The following is a 19,523-nucleotide window of genomic DNA, read 5'->3' on the forward strand; positions in this document are numbered from 1 at the left end:
ATAATGTGTTGGTAATCACCATGGTGAATCACATCATTTTTAACCACGAGTTTTTGTTTTATTAAAAGCTTATAAAATGTCTGCGTGAATTTTATTTGAATTTTATACTTGGTTTAAATGCTCTGTTGATTGTATGGATAAAAACTGAGGCTCAAATCAATCCGCCTATCCTAGTGAAATATTGTCCCTGGAGGTTTCTTTTTTTGAACAATTTGTGTTGTGTTGTCTGTTATTGTCATGGGATGTTTTGAATGATGGGAAGGGTCTGGACCAAAAAAACCAGATGAAATAATCATAATATTCAAAAGAGATGCGATTCATGCGATATGGATATAATAGGCTAACATGATATAATCAAATAAAGCTTTAATAGTATATGATTCCAAGAGATGTATTTAACAACAAGCCTCGTTTGAAATTTAATATTGATTTGTAATAACGTAGTAATCTGGAAAATAAATTAAAAAATCTTTATTTATACATACTGCAGACGACTACTTAACAAATCTTTACACTTCTTGAAATTTTCAAAGTTACATTCATGAAAGTTCAATTCCATTACTTAATTACTTTAAAATTACTTAAAAATACCAACAGGCCTTGCTTAAAATCAAGAATAAAATATGGCTACTCCAGGATGATGTCTTCAATAATTATTAAAATATTTTAATGAAAGTTGGATCTTTTTCACATATCTTATTTCATATCACTGAATCCAAAATGCGAAACAAAAATGATTTAAAATTGCCAAATGACGGATCAATTCTTTTTTCTCTGCCAGCGACTTCCCTTGTTTCACCATGTGACATTCCGCTGTGAAAAATGTTAAAAAATATTATTTCGTTATAAATTTATCTCTTTGGATCCAGATGACGAATCAGATGAAATCAGTGCAAATCCGAGCATAAAATAAAATACTCTTTGAATGATGCAATTCGTAAACAGATGCGTGATCAAATAGATTAGGTTATCGGTGATGAAGTATCCGGCGAGGTAGGAGCCAGAATGGATAAAGCCTTTGGTAAAAATGTTGGCCAAATGTTTGGAGATTTTTTGGGAAATGACTTTGGGAACTTAGTCGGTGAAAGCTTGGGAAAAGCAATTTGAGAAATGTCGGAGAGAAGGCGGGAAAAGTAACATCAGAGATGTTTGCCATGTTTTAAATTCAGGCTGAATAAAAAATCCTAGAGTTGGATGACGTTCTATGTCAGATAAGGGGATTCCTCGAAAAATTTGTTTTTTCTCGGCTTCAAGAACAAGAGTTTGCTTACTCATATAATTGCAACATGATTATTCGTAAAAGAAATTTAAGGTATTGAAATTTACCACGTTCATAAAAGTTTGAGCAAAAGTAGATTTTCAACCTCGCTAACAAGAAAGGATATATTAACCATGGATGAATAGATTAACCTGAAAAAAAATCTTTCCTTTTGGCTTCCACCGGAAAGCCATCGGAAATAAAACCTAGTAAAATATACACCTTGGTAAAGCAATTTGGAGCGTCACGTTAGAAACAACAACGGGCTATTTTCTTGGTGAATGAGAAGTAAGAACATGCTGCCAGTTTTTTTTTATTATTATTTATTATTAATGAAGTAAACATTTTTAAGGCTGTAAAAAATCTTGATTGGAATAAATGTTTGCCACCTCATAAGAGGGAAATCACCAGAACATTTCTATTTTGGGTATTACAAGTCCAGCACGATTCCAAAATTCAAAGTAACGTTCTTATTCATATTTTGACTATTTTTTTGTAGATTGCTTAAAATTTCCTGAATCTTGTATACAGAAATTTGATTAAGTGTTAGTCAGAGTAGGAAACCAATTTTGAGTGCTATTGAGTTGTCTGTCACTGTGACATTGGACAGCGATTCCGTCATTTCGTTCAGATGGTGGCATTACAGATTGCATAAAGTGCAGACGATATGGTGACGCTGGGTGATGAGATGACTTTGGGAACGTAGTCGGTGAAAGCTTGATAAAAGCTATCGAAGAAAACATAGAAAAAGGTGGATAAAGTAACATTAGAAACCAAGAAACCGTTCAAAACAAAGTCGGAAAAAGATCCATTTACGACGCCCTTTTGAACAGCCAGACCACATGCCTCATGACCTTAGTGGACCTTGAAACTAGAGTAGAATTGGACCTGATAAAAAATTCTACGCTCAACCTCACGATAGCATCTTCGGAAATGACACTATCAGCCCCCCTCTAAATTGGTCGATATCTAGGCAGCGACCAAACTGGACAACCAGCAACCTGGATGCTTAAAGAGAAAAATAGAAACGACTAGAAAAACTGCCTTCATAGCACTCTACTAGATCTAATACAGAAAAAAATTCAAGTATTAAGACAGAATAAACAGATTAAACAGAATAATTAAGTTTCATATGACAACATTTAAAAAAGTTAAACCTTATTAACAAACTATGCATTAAAAGATGTGTCTTTGAACGACGCGTTGCCCGACGAGGTTGTTAAAATCCAGCCAAACAAAAATTACAAAGTTGTTTGAAAGAAAAAAAGCACTGAATTTTGCAATGTAAGACAATGTAAAAAAAAACAGTCGGGCTAGATGGCAGATTGAGGTGAGATCACAAGCTAGCTAGGGTACACGTCATGAACGTGTACCCTTTTCTAGACCTTACGACAGTCATGAACAAAGACCTATTCTACAACAATAATACAAAATTACCATTTTATCCCTCTCGATTAGCGATTGCAATCGCAATTAAGCACATAAATTTAAAAAATCATTATATTATATAACCCATTGATAATAAGAAACTTTGATCGCTAACCAACAGACGACACCCCCTTGATTAGCCTTTACAGTCTCTAAATTTAACGCTAAATTTTGCAATCACAAAAACAGAACACTTGAGAAACTTCAGAAATTGTTATATTATATCGCTGCTTGGTTAACCATTTCAATCGTTAACCAACATTAGTTTTCAGATTTCAGAAATAGTTATGTAATATATATATGGCGTGAAGATATTATCCACTCTTACTCTCTTTTTCGCAAGAGCAAAAACCAAACAGCTTTCCTCGTAACACTCTCCCAGACATTTTACGATGATAGCCCCTCATAAACTGTCGGGAAAGTTGGCTGGATTGGTCTGTAAACACATATCGGGACAAATCCATGTGCCCATTCCTCTCTAAAAAAGGTGTTATTGTGGTGTCTAGGCGTTGAAGGGGCGTTAAAGGAAGGATACTCTTAGCTTATAAGTTGGGCAGCTTTCGCAAACACACGTTTGTAAATTTTTTACTGAGGAAAGTCACAAACTTTCACAGCCACTTCTGTTCCCCCAAGTACCTTGCACAAAAAACGGCAGGCAAGTTTCCAATTTGGATAACTTGTGAAAACTAGAACTCTGATTGTGAAATCAAATTACATTGTTACAAAAGGGGTTCAGAAAAAGATACAGACGTTTATGGTGTGGAAAAAGTCGAACCCCCAAATTTTTTTTTGTAGAAACCGCAAAATCATGTATGATATACCAAGAATGTTATGCCATATATACAGGATTTCATGCCATCGTGAACATGCAGTTATGGACCTATATTTATTGTGTCAAGAGTTTATGATAAATTTGCAAAGAATGGTTGAATAAGGAAACAGAGGTAAAAATTACCAATCTATTAGATTTGTGTATTCATAGGTTCACAAGGCAATAATTTTTTAATATATTTGTGAATTTAGTGATCTTCTGGATTTACACTTAAAATGAATTTTGAAATGCCACCCAATTCTCCCTCACTCCTTGTTTTCATCACTTGACATATCTTCTAAATTAAGTTTTACAGATTAATTTTCAAATATAACATTCTTATTCTTCCTCATTTTTCCCCTTATAAATTGACACGCACATGTTCTGGATTGACTTAAAAATGAATTTCGAAAACAACAATCTCATTCAACTTGTTTTCATACTTCGCCTTGCAACAATTAGTATCTGGCCACTGTGCGTTGAACAACCACCAGCATCGTTTTGGCTTTTCTGTCACACCAGCCTGTCAATGCAGTAAAAAAACAATTTTCACTTCCTATTTGAGTGCTTGGATTTTTTTCATCAAAGACTCTCCTTGAAAGAATCGGCGGGGGCCACCAACGTTTGTTACCAAGATTTTGAACTCCCTAACAATTTTCATCACAGCCACTGAGCGCCTCGCCTTCAAACGGTAGATGGTGAAATTGGACTGGTAGAAATAGGACTACATTTTAGGACTGGACAAGTTAAAACTGGTCGAAATAGGAATACTTTCGGCAACTGATTATTGCCAGTCCTATTTATATCCTTACCAGCAGTCCTATTTCTGCCATCCAGCAGTCCTATTTCTACCATCCAGCAGTCCTTTTTCTACCTGTCCTATTTCACCAGGTAAGAGATCTGGCATCCTTGTCGGATTCGCTAGAAATTGATTGTCATTTAGATCCGGCACCGTACATATATTATACAAACAATGAACCATGTTAGTAATAGTCTGGTTCGTTTTTCATTTGTAACTTTTATATTTCAAAATTTTTTAAACTTTTTTTTAATGAAAAGGTTGAATGCAATCATAAAAACAAAGCCCATTTGTCAGAAATATTAATTTGAAATACAATTTAAGGTTAACTTGGAAATAATATATTTCTGAGGGATTTTTCTCCCGCTTACTTTGGGACCCCCAGCTCTTCTCTGGCAAGAGAAGTTTTCTTCTATGTGAAAACGATTAACACAGGGTTGTAGATCTTTTTGCGCTGATCATTTCTAATATAGGGTTGAGGCTGTGAAAATGAGTGGGATTGCCCGTAAAACGCGTTCAAAACGGAGCTGACGCGCTACCCAAGCCGGCCTAAAGGGGGCTGCGCGTCAGCCCCGTAAAACTTGAATCTTTGGTCCTATTTCTACCAGTCCTATTTGGTTTAGTCCTATATCACCGCCAATCGTTTTTTAATATGCTCGACTGCCATCTTTCATCCCAGCTCTTGCTCCGGTGCCCGAAATTGTTCTTTCCAACAATTTTTGCAGGTCACCACCCAAGTAGCAGAGAGAATTCATGGTTTCCGCTGGCCCATCTTATTCCTTTTTTACAGACTGTACTGTTAATGGAGGACTTTAGTTCCCAGCCCTCGTCAATCGCTTGAAATCATGGATTTCTTGGAAAGCAACAGAAAACAAAGAATTTTAAAATGAATTTTATTACCTCTCCTGATTTAGTTTTTTTATTTTCCTGAGTTGATGTATCTTTCTCGCAGACCTGCTTCCGCCTTGTTTTACTTTCTATACACATATATTCTATTCTATGTATACATTTATTTATAATCTATTTTCTGTATATATAGGTATATTTTTTTTGTATCCCTGTATATATTATTCTTCTTTTGGTCTCCCATTTATACTACAGTGCTGGTCCACTTATCAGACCGCCTGCCCATACGACCAATCCAGGTATACGACCACCCTTTTGCTTGCACCACTTTCTGGCGCGAGATGCCCCTAGTTCAAATTTTTCTGTCGATAAATATGCCGCGACTTGAATTATTTTAATCCACTTCAAGGTATTTTGTTTTTAAATCATCGTTGACCTTCATTATTGAAAAAGGGTTGGACTTTTTCGAACAAAGATGAATTTCGTCAGTCGTAACAATTTGTTTTCCTTAAGCAAAGTGTTACTAAGATTCAGTCATCACCTTCTACATACTACTAATTCATTTGGCCGGTTATGCGACCATCCAATTATACGACCGCTGCACAAAGTGGTCGCATAAGTGGACCGGCACTGTAATTTATGTTGTGTGTTTATCGTTACTTTCGGATTCTATTCAGCACTTCATTAGTAATAAGTTTTTCATGCTGATTTTGGTGATCCTTTTATTTATTTATGTTATGAATTGCATGTTTCTGGCCTAGGCCATGGATAAGTCTGACGTTGGCACCCCTAGTGACACACTGGGTACAAACAGACATTGTTTACATCGCAGAAAGAGATTTCAAATTATCCATAATGACCATCGCAGCTGCACGTCAGTCCACCAACCAATCATTGGCCTCTGCCAGTAAAGCCAGTATGTCAACAAAAATGAAGAAATATATGGAATCCGGAATCCCCATACAAGGTGGATCTGAATGGTGCGTAGAAATTCAAGAATGACCCCGTTTCCACCTTTAATGAGATAACCTTAATAAGATTTGGTGCTTTAACGATGAGGCAGTGCAAATGAAAGTAGCTTTTGGAGATACTCTGAGGCCCGTGGTAACCTCTCTCATTCTTTTCTTGTAGCCAAATGTGTCGATGGCTCTGCATATGCGGAACTCTGAGCGTTCTCGCGCATAATATTGTATCGATATTCATATATATATATTGAATTGACTTTTAAAAGAGAATTTCAAAATACAACTTAATAGTTAATAGCCATACCGTTGATTTGTCTTATAAAAAGTTTATTCATTTGTCTGGGGGAAAACAACAGGAAAGCCAAACTTAAAGAATTATTGGCTACGGCACGATATTACTTCAACTAAATTACACTTGGCTGATGATCATCATTCCAGACGCATGTGGATTTGGAATTCTGGTTGTTATATCCCAGTTCATAAACGTCGTAGAGCATCCTCTGGCATACGCAAGTCGTCTTCTTTCTACAGCAGAAGTAAATTATTCTATAACAGAGAAGAAAGCTTTGCGCTCGCCTGGAATTAAATATGGTTGCCTCGACAAAAGAAAATGGAGGAACACAGAATAAACCCATCCTCTTCATGTCGTTTGATGCACATTAAAATGAATTTGAATTTTCCAAATGATGAGAGAAAAACTAAAGAAATAGGCAACACAAACAACAGCGATTCGTCAATTTTAAAGAAAAGAAATACTGAAGATATATATAGTTTACCTCATTATCATTCCTTTCACGTTAATCCTGTCACGTTTTTCAAATTAGCTTTCTTTTTGCGTTCAATTACATATTCTATAAATATATCTCTCAACATTAAGCATCAGCTCGTTCGAGTTCGTATAAGCATTGACAACAAACCTACAAACGCACCAAATTTTAATCGCGTTTTCATTAATGTGCATTCAGGTCTTCCAACATCTGCTCCTTTTCCGGTGAAATTCTTTCTGATATCAAATAAACTGAGTCACCAGGTCCAAGACTCGGGCATAGGCAAACGGAAATAATTATGACCAAACAGTTTACCTCGGGAATCAGCCAACATGTTTGAGAAATGGGTACACACAGAGTCTAAAAGTCATCACATACATCACTGTTTCGACAGTTGGACTACATCGGTTAATCCAAACTTCTCCCTGAGATATTGAAACGTTCGATGGGAAAAAGGCTTTGTGAAGATGTCCGCAACTTTTTCTTTGGTATTAACGTATCGAGCATCAATAATTCCACTCGCCTGGGCTCGCTTCACAAACCTGAGTCCTATATCAATGTGCTTCATTTTTCGGTGCAGCTCAGGGTTGTGAACACAGCGGATGGCCCCTTTATTGTCACAGTAGAATGGAATCGGCTTTGGTTCTCTTCTTTAGATCTCTTTGATAAATGATCGGATCCAAGTAGCCTCCAGCCTCCTTAGCTGCTTCACTCTCTGCAACGAATTCCAACTCTGTCGTGGAGAGGAAATTGCATTCTTGTTTGCAGCTAAACCAGGAAATTGACCCACCGCAGCAGAGAAACACGCATCCGGATGTGGAGACCCTGTCATCCAGGTGTCCAGCATGGTCAGCATCCATGTAGCCCATCACCGTTTCTCTTTTCTTTTGAGAGTAGAGAATCCCGAAGGTTCGCGTATTTTGTAGCGGAAAATGCGTTTGACTGCTTTCCAGTGCTGGATCCCGGGTTTTTTAGTATACTTTGCCACCTGGCCTACTGCATAGGATGTGCCGGGACTCATTGTATTAGAAAGGTAGAGAAGGGCACCAACCGCCTCCTTGTAGGGGATCTGTTTCATTTCCTCCTTTTATTTATCTTGTTGAGGTGACATGTTCGACGAGAGTTGTAAGCCTGGCTCAGTTGGAGTTTCCACAAGGTTACATCCTTCCATTTTGAATTTCTTCAGCATGGCGCGGATGAAGTCAGGCTGTGAGATGCTCGTTCCCCTTTCACTCTGTCCCGGTTGATTGTCATACCTAGAAATCGACCTGCTGGCAAGGTGCCGATCTCAAATTTCGTCTTAATATGATCGGCAAAGTCTTCTACTACTTTTCTGCTGGTTCCGCAGATGAAGCCATCTTCGATGAATAAGAGTACTGCAATCCGCTCCTCCCCTTGATCCAAGAAAGAACGAAATGACTCGTGTCGCCACACTTCCAACATTTCTGGACGGCTCTTCCATTCTCTTCTTTGTCATCTCGGGGTTAAAAGGAAGTTGTTAGGTTGACTCTTTTGCTGAGAAGGGCGTCAGATTCTTTCTCTTTCTCGCTCTCCTTGCCTTCTTTTTCCATCAGGAGGAGACGAGTAGTAAGGTTCCTCATCGTCTTGTCAGCAGCGGCCATGCTCTCTCATGCTGCTTTGAAGATAAGCTTCAAGCTCGGTGTCAGCGATATGGTAACCTTGGCAATGATTTGGTCATCTTGGAGGACGATCCCATTGATTGCTCTCAGGCGAGAAACTACGTTTTCGATTTCAGTGATGAACTCCACCGCTGTCTGTCCAGGTAGGAAATTGCACCCATAGAACTGGCTCCATAGAATCCATAGAGGGGCACTATCTGTTGGAATTTGAACAAAATAGACAGAATCAGTTATCTAGAGGCTTCTGTATTTCTTCTTGAGAACAGGATAATTCATTCCACTTTGTGTGGAGCTTCTGAGTTAACAGGATAAGACAACATGAATGTGTGGATGGAAAAAACATGTATGATACGGGAAACGATAAGGTTCGGCACACATAGATGATTGATAACATAAGAACACAAATGATAAGCTTCATGTGCACTCAACGATAACGTTCTGCACTTCAAGCAATTACATCTTCTCACAAGTGACGACATAATTAAACAACATAATGATAAGCTTCTTGTGCACTCAACGATAACGTTCTGCACTTCAAGCAATTACATCTTCTCACAAGTACAGAATTTAGAGTTTGATTCACATATATAGTTACCAGATAAACGTGAAGCACAAAAGAACGGAAAAGTGAAACCAGAGCGTGGTCTAGAGAGAACCTTTCTCTAGCGTGGTCGGGAAAAGAAGAGAGAGTAGACAGGGAGAGAAAGATACTAAACAGCAACTTGATGTGTAGAAAAGGAGGCCGACTATATGGGATGGTCAACCTGCGCCATCTATTAATCGTTCCTCTCACTCTGAAGTAATGTATGATTCCAACACTCCCTCTCATACATTAGGAAAAAAGAGAGAGAGAAAATGTATGCTCCAACACCCCCTCTCATACATTAGGAGGATAAAAGAAAATAAATAATGGATGATTGTTCGTGATAATTTGTTGCAGTGGCCCCGCAACATCGATCATTCTCCCTCTGAAACAAGATGAAAAAAACGGTTTGAGGCAACTAAATCAAAAAAGAAAAAGAAAAAGGGCAATCATTGTCGTTCTTTCTGCTTGGATTCCTGGATAGAAAGAAGATATTATTGGGAAAGTGTTGATGCAGCAAGTCTGTCTGAAAATCGCTTTGCTGCTGCTTCATCTCGAAGTCGCATACGACACACTTCTTCTTTGTGATTAGGTTTGTCGCAATATTCGCATTTTGGATATGGATGATGTTTTGATGATTCGCCTTGTTTGACTTCACGACCTCCTCGTCCACGTGTGGATGGGCGGAATTCCGGGGAAGCTGGAGAACGTTGTGTAGCAAAAAAGGCGGCATCAATCGAATCTTGCTGCCCTCCGTTGAAGCGTGTTGCCATGGTCTCTTCTTTCAGTAACCGAGATGTGAGCAAAGCAATTGTCTTCTGGTTAGCTGGTACACTGTCCCAGGCTGTGGTGAAGCTGCGATAACTCGGAGGTAAAGTACAAATGATTTTCGTCATGATCTGGAGAGGAGTGACAGGTGCACCAACATCGTGAAGTTGAATGGCCATCGTCTCGATTTCAGTTATGTGGGACATAATGTCATGATCAGGTTGTAACTGGTACTCGAAAAATCGCTGTTGCAGGATGTGCTGGTTCTCGCCGGCATTTTGGAGATGCTGAGCTGACAGGCGGATCCACATTTCGCGTGCGTTAGTGCAGTTTACTAGCGATCGTTGTTGCTGCGTTTCAATTGTTGCAACAAGATAATTTCGGGCCAGAATGTCGCGCCTGATCCAATCCTCCATTTGTTGTTCGTTAACAATCTCTCCTTCAGGATTAATGTTCTAACATAATTAGGAGGAAAAAGGAATTAACATCTGCTGGTAATCTTGTGTTGGATAAAGATAAATACTTCAGCAGGATAGAGTTCATCTCCATTTACAATCCCTACAAGATTGTGTTGTTCAAGCAATAGCCAACATCCGAATTTCCAAAGTGAGAAATTGTTTCCATTAAATTTGGCTATGTGGCTTACTTCTCTGAAACTGGAATTCGCCATTTTTTGTTCGTCGTAAGGCGTAAGACTGGGCCCATAACCTGTTGGAATTTGAACAAAATAGACAGAATCAGTTATCTAGAGGCTTCTGTATTTCTTCTTGAGAACAGGATAATTCATTCCACTTTGTGTGGAGCTTCTGAGTTAACAGGATAAGACAACATGAACGTGTGGATGGAAAAAACATGTATGATACGGGAAACGATAAGGTTCGGCACACATAGATGATTGATAACATAAGAACACAAATGATAAGCTTCATGTGCACTCAACGATAACGTTCTGCACTTCAAGCAATTACATCTTCTCACAAGTGACGACATAATTAAACAACATAATGATAAGCTTCTTGTGCACTCAACGATAACGTTCTGCACTTCAAGCAATTACATCTTCTCACAAGTACAGAATTTAGAGTTTGATTCACATATATAGTTACCAGATAAACGTGAAGCACAAAAGAACGGAAAAGTGAAACCAGAGCGTGGTCTAGAGAGAACCTTTCTCTAGCGTGGTCGGGAAAAGAAGAGAGAGTAGACAGGGAGAGAAAGATACTAAACAGCAACTTGATGTGTAGAAAAGGAGGCCGACTATATGGGATGGTCAACCTGCGCCATCTATTAATCGTTCCTCTCACTCTGAAGTAATGTATGATTCCAACACTATCAGCGGCAGATTCCGAGTTTGTTGTCTCTGGGAGGCGAGAGACAAAGAGGAATGGTGGCAAGTTTTAGTGAGAGCATTTGTATAGCTGGGATCATAACCTGTTGGATTTTATTGACACGGTCTCCCCCCAATATTATATGATCCAGGGAATTTTATTATATTACCAGTAGTGAAGACCTGAGTACGCCCACCAGTTACTCAAGAAGAACAAGGATCAGAACAAGAACAGCAGACGAGAAGAGAAAGAATAGCATTGCCAGATAGGACAAGGAGATCAGGTTGCATAATATCAAACAAAATCTTGGTCGTGTCGTTTTCTTGGATGATCTACATGTGGCGTCTTGGTACTGGCTTCTTTTGAAAGTAATTCTTGATTTCCCCCTATTTATGGCTATGAGAAAACTATCGTCGACGGAATATATCATGGATTCAAAAAGCCTGAGACGTCAATATACAAAGACTTCGTGGGTTAAGTTCTAAAACATTATTTTACATATAGTGACGGAGCAATTGAAGTTTAAAATGAGGCTCTCGTGATGACGTCCCAACTATAGATGTTTTTTTTTTCAAACCACGTTTCACCCAATGCATAGTGTGGCTATCACAAATGCGTAACGAAAGGAGTCAGGATACAAAAGAAATTGCATTTCATTGGAACTTGTCAAACCTTCCTTCAGAATCAGGCTTGGGATTATGATTGCTCATACAAGAATAAATATAGTATGTAAGAACCGAAACGTAGTCAATCCGGACCCAACCTTTCCGGCTCAAACTTTTCCCTCGCCCAAAATTTCTATTAAATTGGGAAGGTAAGAGCAATTCCGGAAAGGTTTCGTTCCGGTCCACAGTCAAAGTTTACTAAATTCGGCAATTCAACTCTTGTTTGAGTAATTTCCCAAATCCAGTTTTCCTTGCCAATCATACAATTCTCCTTTGGGAAAACAAAAAAATTGAATTGGTGATGGATACCATGGAATAAGGGACAGACTTTTTCTTTCTGAGAAGAAAACTGAGACTTTATCAGCATTAAGGGCAGACTTTCGTAAAACTGGTTACCCCCTGAACTTAAAGTATGCAATTGATATTTTCTCAAATAAGTCTTTCACTAAAAGTCGATTCCGAGTTGTGTTTAGTTTGGTACGAACAATAAAAGGCCATAAAATGATAATATTACTCATACATCTGTTTTTGAAGACAGCAGCAGTAGTCAAACAATCAAATAGGTATGTTAAAATTTTTCACTTTCTATTGTCAATATTATAAAAAATCGATGTGCTAAACACTTTTTTGTAATTTAGCATTGTCTTAGATCCACGGTGTGAAGCCGGTTTAAACGCTTTTCATCACCAGAACTGATGGTGTTACCTCGAAAGACTCTATGGCAATATTGCTATGTAAACTCTTTCTTCAAGATTACGATGTATATATTCAATGTATATCTATTCAAATTATACTTAAAGGGTTGCTGTTTATCGTATTAACATTCTGTCCCTGAACTGTATTTACGTATATAGTTTGTTTTACTAGGTTTCAGCAATAACTCAATACTGGTGGCTAGATTTGTTTTCAGATCCCGCTCATTCACCCTAAAAATATCAGCCTGGAGCGGTCTACTGGGAGAAATGAATAAGCCAAGAAATGTTGGGACAAATTACATTCGAGGTGATTTTTCCAACTAAAGGACAACACAGAAAGTTCTTTATTTACTGTATTAAATGTAAACTGTAAAATTTACATAACATAAAGGTCAACAGTTAAATACCAAAGTATATTTTCATAAGCTAAAAAACAAGAACACAACCTTTTTAAATAAATAGGGTTATCTTAGATAAATCTGTCGCTGTGTTACCAAGAATCCCAGAATCTATTATACCGGTTGACAAATCTATTATATCAGAACCATTGTGATTTTTTTGGCAAACTGTTTCACTCATTTCCAAAAAACATGAACGACGAATACTTGACATGATACTTTTAACTACAATTACTTTTATCTTAAAACATAACAGTTTGATGGAGATCAAACAAATATCTGGACTTTTATAAAGGTTCCAACATTCCAATATTGTGACCTAGTTGAGCGTGAGTTCTATATAGAGATATGATATGAGAAATCTAATATGGAATGGCTTCCACACAAGATAAACAAAAACGGGCCGAAGAAGAGAAAACCCCGTTGTCATTGTCCATCGTTGATTTGACACCTTTCCCTTCAAGTATGTCGAAAAGACTTGGATCAAGAAATGAAAATTATAGTAAGTAGGAAATGCTAGAAAAAGTTAGTACTGCTCTAAAACATCAAAAATTCTAAATGAATATGAATAAGTCAAGTCTTATTGCGTCTAGAAATGTTGAAATTGTGATTGCTTGCCTGTGAATTATTTTTTTATCGTAGTTTTGCAGTATCTTTATTACGTTAGTGTTCTTTATTTTACCCAGACGAGGTGTATATACCCAGAACCTGTGTTCTATTGGAAAGAATTTTTCGTAATATCAGTAAAGAAAATCTTATGAAACTCTGCCAACATAATGTAACATAAATAATAAATTAAGTAAAATACAAAGGAAGGGAACTTCTTGAAATGAACGATTCGAATTTGTTTTTAAAAAGACATACTTGCTAAAGAAAAATTCAATTTCTAAAACAAATCAAATTTTAGAAACAACGGTTTCTTCTTTTACCGATATTTAGTTTTACTTAAATTCCGAGCTGGATGAGGACTGCTTTGTAGGCAGTTAGTTGTAAGTTGTTCAAACTCGTTTGATTACGACACTTTTCAACTTTTTTAGATCTTTGGAACCACCTGTCCCTGCACTATTTAACTAATTATCATCGGAGGGTTCCCAAGTTGAACAGTTTTGTAGTACTAGTAAACAAAAGGCATCTTATTCAATTATGACCACCTTTTGTGATATGAGTTATAAATTGAAGCCATGAAAAAAGTAAAAGTAAATATCATCAGATGGAAACTTATGTCCGGTTTCTTTCTGTTTTACAGACAACGAGTCGACAAAGTCTTTGCGTTTCTCTTGTCAAATTTCTGATAATCTTGTGAAACTTATATTTCACCTCCTGGACGCCAAAGGAGTTACTAAAGACGCAACGAATATAATTTGAATATGTGATGCCTGGAAACAAATTTCAGATGTAAGGTTCCAACGATAAGTTTTCAGATTAATAGGTTGTAGTTAAGCTCTCTTCAGTAAGGTAATATCCATCTCATTTTATGTTGCCAAATACTTTGGTTATCCACACATCCTTGCTTTCTTTGCAGACGGTACAACCTTTACTTGGACAATATGTTGTATGAATAACAAAAATGTTTTCCTTTACAATCCACAGATATCAAAACTTATCATTTGAAAAACTCCTCGACGAATAAATGTTCTAAAACTGCGAAAAATTGCCGAATGCGAGATTAGTGTACCTTTCGGCAACCTGTTCATCAGAACTACGGAATAACAAGCCCCACATGATCCGGTTAAAATTATTGGGGCAAGGCACTTCATTTACAGGTCAAAGCATGCGTAACTTTTATCTAATTGTTTAATGTGTTTGTAATAAATATTGAACCAATTTCCAAACTTTAAGGAAAGAGAGCGGAGTAGTCTAAATGAAACTTCTATCGTTGGAGCATGAAATGGCGCGGTTTCAATCTGATCGGCTGGCTCAGTTTTGAAATGTGACGCTTGAAGTCGAGAAAGTTCCTTCTTTATTTTTCTTTCTTACTTCTTCCTTCCACCGCAACTTCTTCACTTCATGCATTTGCCAGAAAAGATGACGCTATTTAGATTGCTGCAGCGAAATTTCCACCTACAGCAAAAGTAATCTGAGCCATCACCGGATATAAAGACCATATGAGGTTGTCTATAATGCTCTTTGTGTGAAATCTGTAGAGGTTCTGGAATATGAGCTCCAAATGTAAATTCATTGGGATAAATAAGTGATTTACAGGGTGGTTGTGTCTGACATTAATTCTCTTCTCCTCTGTTCTCCTTTCAACCACCTGCTCAGCCCTATTTAGAGCTGTCAAAGTCATCTACAGCCGCCAACATCTTTTTAATGTTTTACAGTTAACTTTCAACACCTCCACTGAATCGTCAGTTCCTGCTAGAATTCTGTACTTTGGAGCTGCTTTCCATCTTGTTCTTTCCGTTGACTCCTCCTCACCTGGGGTTAAATCAGCCAGAAATTGTGCCAAATATTCGAACGTGCCCTTGCACGAAAAATTGATTTGTTTTGGCTGCTTTCTAATTTCAACTTGAGATTAACTGTTACCTTTTTTCTATCACCCAGTTAACACACAGAATCTACCTACCCAGAAGCACCAAGTTGACCAGCCAGTTGTCAATTATTTTTAGTGTCCAAATATTTGTAATATCTGTATGAAAAAAGGAAGTTACTAAATCTTTTAAGGAATACCGCATTTTACAAACCCACCAGCATGTCTGAGTTTACACGAAATAAGTTCTTAATACTTCCAATTAAACTCATGAATACAATTAGAAGGCGTTTGTTTCCACTCAGATTCCTATTCCACTCTACCATTCTTGTATTATCGACACCAGTGACAAGTGTATTGGATTTAAATGAATTATTTTTTTAAAACACTATTCTCAACGTTTTTGACACGCTTTTTCGATTTTCCTAGGCCAACCTTAGAATGTTTTTAACAAAAATAATGAAACATATGGACCCTAAGATCAGATGTTAACACATCCGAGAGTGAAAAAAATTATTCCCGTTTAGCCATGGAAAGAGTGGGCTAAGGCACAATAATTCACCTGAATAATGGCCTTAACGGGAACCTCCGCTCTCAATACGCAATCCGAGATTATTTCAATGCTTCATATAAGGGAACCAACCAAGCATTTTTTTAGTTCAAATCTTTATTATATTTTTAAGTAATATTTTTTATTACGTTTCATATTTAGATCTGTGTTCTTCCTGTGTCCGGGGTAATCTTAAACTGTCAGTGATTCAAAAGTCTTCAAACGAAAATGCACTCGAATCAATGAAAGTATTGATTTCCACACAATTCAAAGATAATTTTGGTATATTTTACTGCCTTGCAAGTTGCAAGAAATAGCTGTAATGAGGCAGCGAATTGTTTTCTGTGACTGTGGTTTTTTAGCAATGCCATACTATGCTGATCTATTAGATGAAATCCGAAGTAATGTTCGGACAAAATGGTAGCTGGGGAAGTAAAGTTACAGATGTTTTGAAAAATTTCTTTCGATTTTTATAATTTTTTATAATTACCAATGTTTCGCTTATAGTTATTTAAAATGTAAAATGGATTTTTAAATGTTTAGATTGTCTGTGTAACTATTGTTTTCGGAATGGATATCAACAAACCCGATCTATTCTTCAAATGATTTATCTTTCATTTTTAATGAAATATTTACTCTTGTAGAAGCTAGATCAAATAATCTGAAACGAATTTTTTCTTTTACTGCGAATGTAGTCGATTGGAAAAGGAAACACCGTCTTATTGTAACATTGGTTCACCTAGCTGCTGTTGGGATTGAACAAAAAAAAAGTTAAATGCCATAAAAATGTGAAAAAATGAAAAAGTTAATTTATTACTGGGAAAACATTTTAATTCTTATTTTCCAATTTTAATTTCAGAAACGTTTGCTGCAATCGATTCCGGCTAACGAAAAAGAAATTTTTGGCCAAAAAGGAAAAAATGATTCTACTTGACATGAATTCCACAATATGTATTTGCATTATCTAATCACTACGTGTCTTTATTAAGGGAAAGTACTCTTACCTGACGTAAAGTAGTCTTCTCTGAGGTGTTTCCATCATATTATTATAGAATAAAAATCTACTACAGGGGAAGGGGCTAAAATTCGAGTCTGAATTCTGAGACTTTGTGCTAACTGGTCACAGCAAATTTCAATTTAGTTTTAGACAGCAACACAAATTATATTTTTTGTGTAATTAGATGTATTTAATAAAGATATAAATAAACTTTCATTCATTTTAAATTTTAGTTAAAATGTTTGTCGAAATCTTATTTTATCTTATGTAAGGATTTCTATTTAAGGTTTTTTCGCATGAAAAGTGATACTTCATTAAGATCACAATAATAATAAAAAATATGCGGAATCTTCTGACTTGTTGAATTCCAAGAAACAACAGTTTTAGTTTTTTTCCAATGGGATTGACATTAAAAATCCCTATAAGGGAGGATATTGCTTTTAAAAGAAATTGACTACATGCACTTACACCTCCTAAGCTTTTCTTCAAGATTAAAGTTGTATTTTATCTGAGATAAAAAATAAAAAACAATATAAAATCAATAAACAAATTTAGTTAATTTTTCTAACATCTCGTGAGATTTTTTTCGAGAATCTATGAACATTTTATTTTTTCTTCGGGGTATAAAAACCCACCTGTTTTAGCGAATCTTGCATAAATATGGAAATTTTTTTCCTTTTGATGATTAAATTATGTGAAGATAGACCAGCCACGGTCCGGTCGATCGCGTTCAAACAAACGGAAGATAAAAAACAAAGATGTATTGTTTAAACACCGATTTCATTCGGTGAGACAAACACAGCTTAATTTAGTGATAAAACCATTCTTGTTACAGTTTTTCCTAATTTGTATACTATTTGTCGGTGTCCACCCGTTTCGGCACTTTCGATTTTGGTGTTTTTTGCACCCATATAAAACGCTTGGTCTTCCCTTGTATGTAAAATATCCTCGTTTATTAAAAAATCTCCGTTTCGGCACTAATATTCTCAGTTTCGGAACCAATTGTGTCTTTTTCGGCACCAACTGTGTCCGTTTTGGCACAAAAACAACAAATTTTGTTGCAAGTCATCTAGGGGTGCCGGACATTCAGGCCAGTGGCCTGAAAGTTACGGTACTTAACAGGCCTGTCAACTTTATACACTTTGATCAGGCCACTAGTGGCGCTAGCTGTTGGTTTCTGGTACGAAACCATACGTGTTTCACCTTCATGGGACATGTCGCCCATGCCAAGTCGCCATCGCAAAGACATAACCAGTGGCTAAATACGCCTATTTCTCCTTTTTCTTTCTTCCCACCTTTCTCTTTGTTCCTAGCCACCCAAAATTAGGACCCAAAGTTAAACATAGTTTCCCGCAATGTGGGTAGGTGGCTTTCAAAATAAAATCACTGTTTGGATTTTTTTGGACCATACTGTACCTTTCTCTCAATTCTTCTGGGGTTACTTTGTCTGGGAGGACTGAGACGATTGCTTGAAAGGCAATGATGTTTGGTAGATCCTTTGTATTTGTTTAAATTTCATTAGAGATAAATAGTTGTGCTGTACACCAAAGACTGGATATCACTTATTTATTGAAGAAAAAACAAATGATTCAACATTGCATTTTAAGCAATTACATTGATTGTTTGATTTTTTGTAACCGTACTTCCCTTCAATGTAACTTGTAAAATTCCTTGCTTGATTCAGTTGAAACGTGGAATTTTTGTCCGATTGCGTTTTCGAGATCAGAGGGAAGCCGACCATCTTCTAGTTCGATGTTGAATGTTTTTGCAACGGCTCCTGAAAAAAATAAATCACTATTTCAATGTGTTTATTTAATAAAATAAAAATGAATTACGTCTAATCTGACGCAATTCCTTCCCGTCGATTGAAGTTTTAAGACCGTCTCAAACTTTGGCCTTCGTGGACGTTTTCTTGTGCAGTAGTCTAAATGTCTTCGGATATAGTTCTGAAATGAGTTTTAGTTTTAAAACCGCGCTCACTTTTTTTTCTTTTTTTAGTTTCAAAATAAGAGATTCCTTTATTGGAAAAGAATCCTACGTAAGAAAATTTAAATATTATATTTAATTATTGTAATGTAAATAATGTAAGTATGTACCAGAGGTGCATAAAATCCTTCTTTCTTCGAAGTTTCAATTTTGCTTTCTAGTTTTTTAATACGTCTTAAATTCTTCTCCGCCGCACTTTCTTCCCCTCTTTTCAAATTTTCTTCATTTTCTTCTTCTGCATCTGTTCCCTGTTTTCCTGTTTCCTTTGCTTCTTTGTCGTCACCTATTTTCGAATTTCCATCATCTTCTTCTCCATCTGTTCCCTTTTTATCTTTGTCTCCATCCATTTTTAAATTTTCTTCATCTTCGTCTTCTTCTGCATCTGTTACCTGTTCAACTTTTTCTTCATTTTCTTCTTCATCTTCTTTGTCTTGTACCTCACTGCCTTCTACTACCAATTTAGTTTGCTGCAGCTTATCTTTTTGTTCCCTCAACTTGTTCGTCTTCTCTAATTCATCCGAATGCAGCAATATATACCATACAGCACGATGGTTTCCGGAAGTCAGCAC

At 36.8% G+C, this 19,523-nt stretch overlaps 1 protein-coding gene and 1 long non-coding RNA gene across 2 annotated transcripts; one reads left to right on the top strand and one right to left on the bottom strand.

Moving 5' to 3' along the window:
• The first annotated feature begins 5,389 nt into the window (after nt 1-5,389).
• On the top strand, nt 5,390-5,637 carry LOC124208769. Its single transcript, XR_006880583.1, has 2 exons — nt 5,390-5,441; nt 5,552-5,637. It is a non-coding gene; the product is annotated as an uncharacterized LOC124208769 (long non-coding RNA).
• Nucleotides 5,638-8,740: 3,103 nt separating this feature from the next.
• On the bottom strand, nt 8,741-11,190 carry LOC124208838. The gene is made up of 3 exons (XM_046606714.1): nt 10,972-11,190; nt 10,389-10,573; nt 8,741-10,320 (listed from the first exon to the last, which is right to left on the bottom strand). The coding sequence occupies exons 2-3, from the start codon at nt 10,533-10,535 to the stop codon at nt 9,592-9,594; spliced, it is 876 nt and encodes a 291-aa protein (XP_046462670.1). The 5' UTR covers nt 10,536-10,573; nt 10,972-11,190; the 3' UTR covers nt 8,741-9,591.
• Nucleotides 11,191-19,523: the final 8,333 nt, after the last annotated feature.

This window comes from Daphnia pulex, chromosome 12 (assembly GCF_021134715.1).
Source record: "Daphnia pulex isolate KAP4 chromosome 12, ASM2113471v1".
NCBI classification, from domain to species: Eukaryota; Metazoa; Arthropoda; class Branchiopoda; order Diplostraca; family Daphniidae; genus Daphnia; species Daphnia pulex.

Bases quoted from the DNA above. Each gene is read 5' to 3' on its own strand.
- LOC124208838 (XM_046606714.1), bottom strand. From the start codon at position 10,535: ATGGCGAATTCCAGTTTCAGAGAAGTAAGCCACATAGCCAAATTTAAT. The intron at 10,321-10,388 runs GTATTTATCTTT...TAATTATGTTAG, and splicing joins ATGAACTCTATCCTGCTGAA to AACATTAATCCTGAAGGAGA.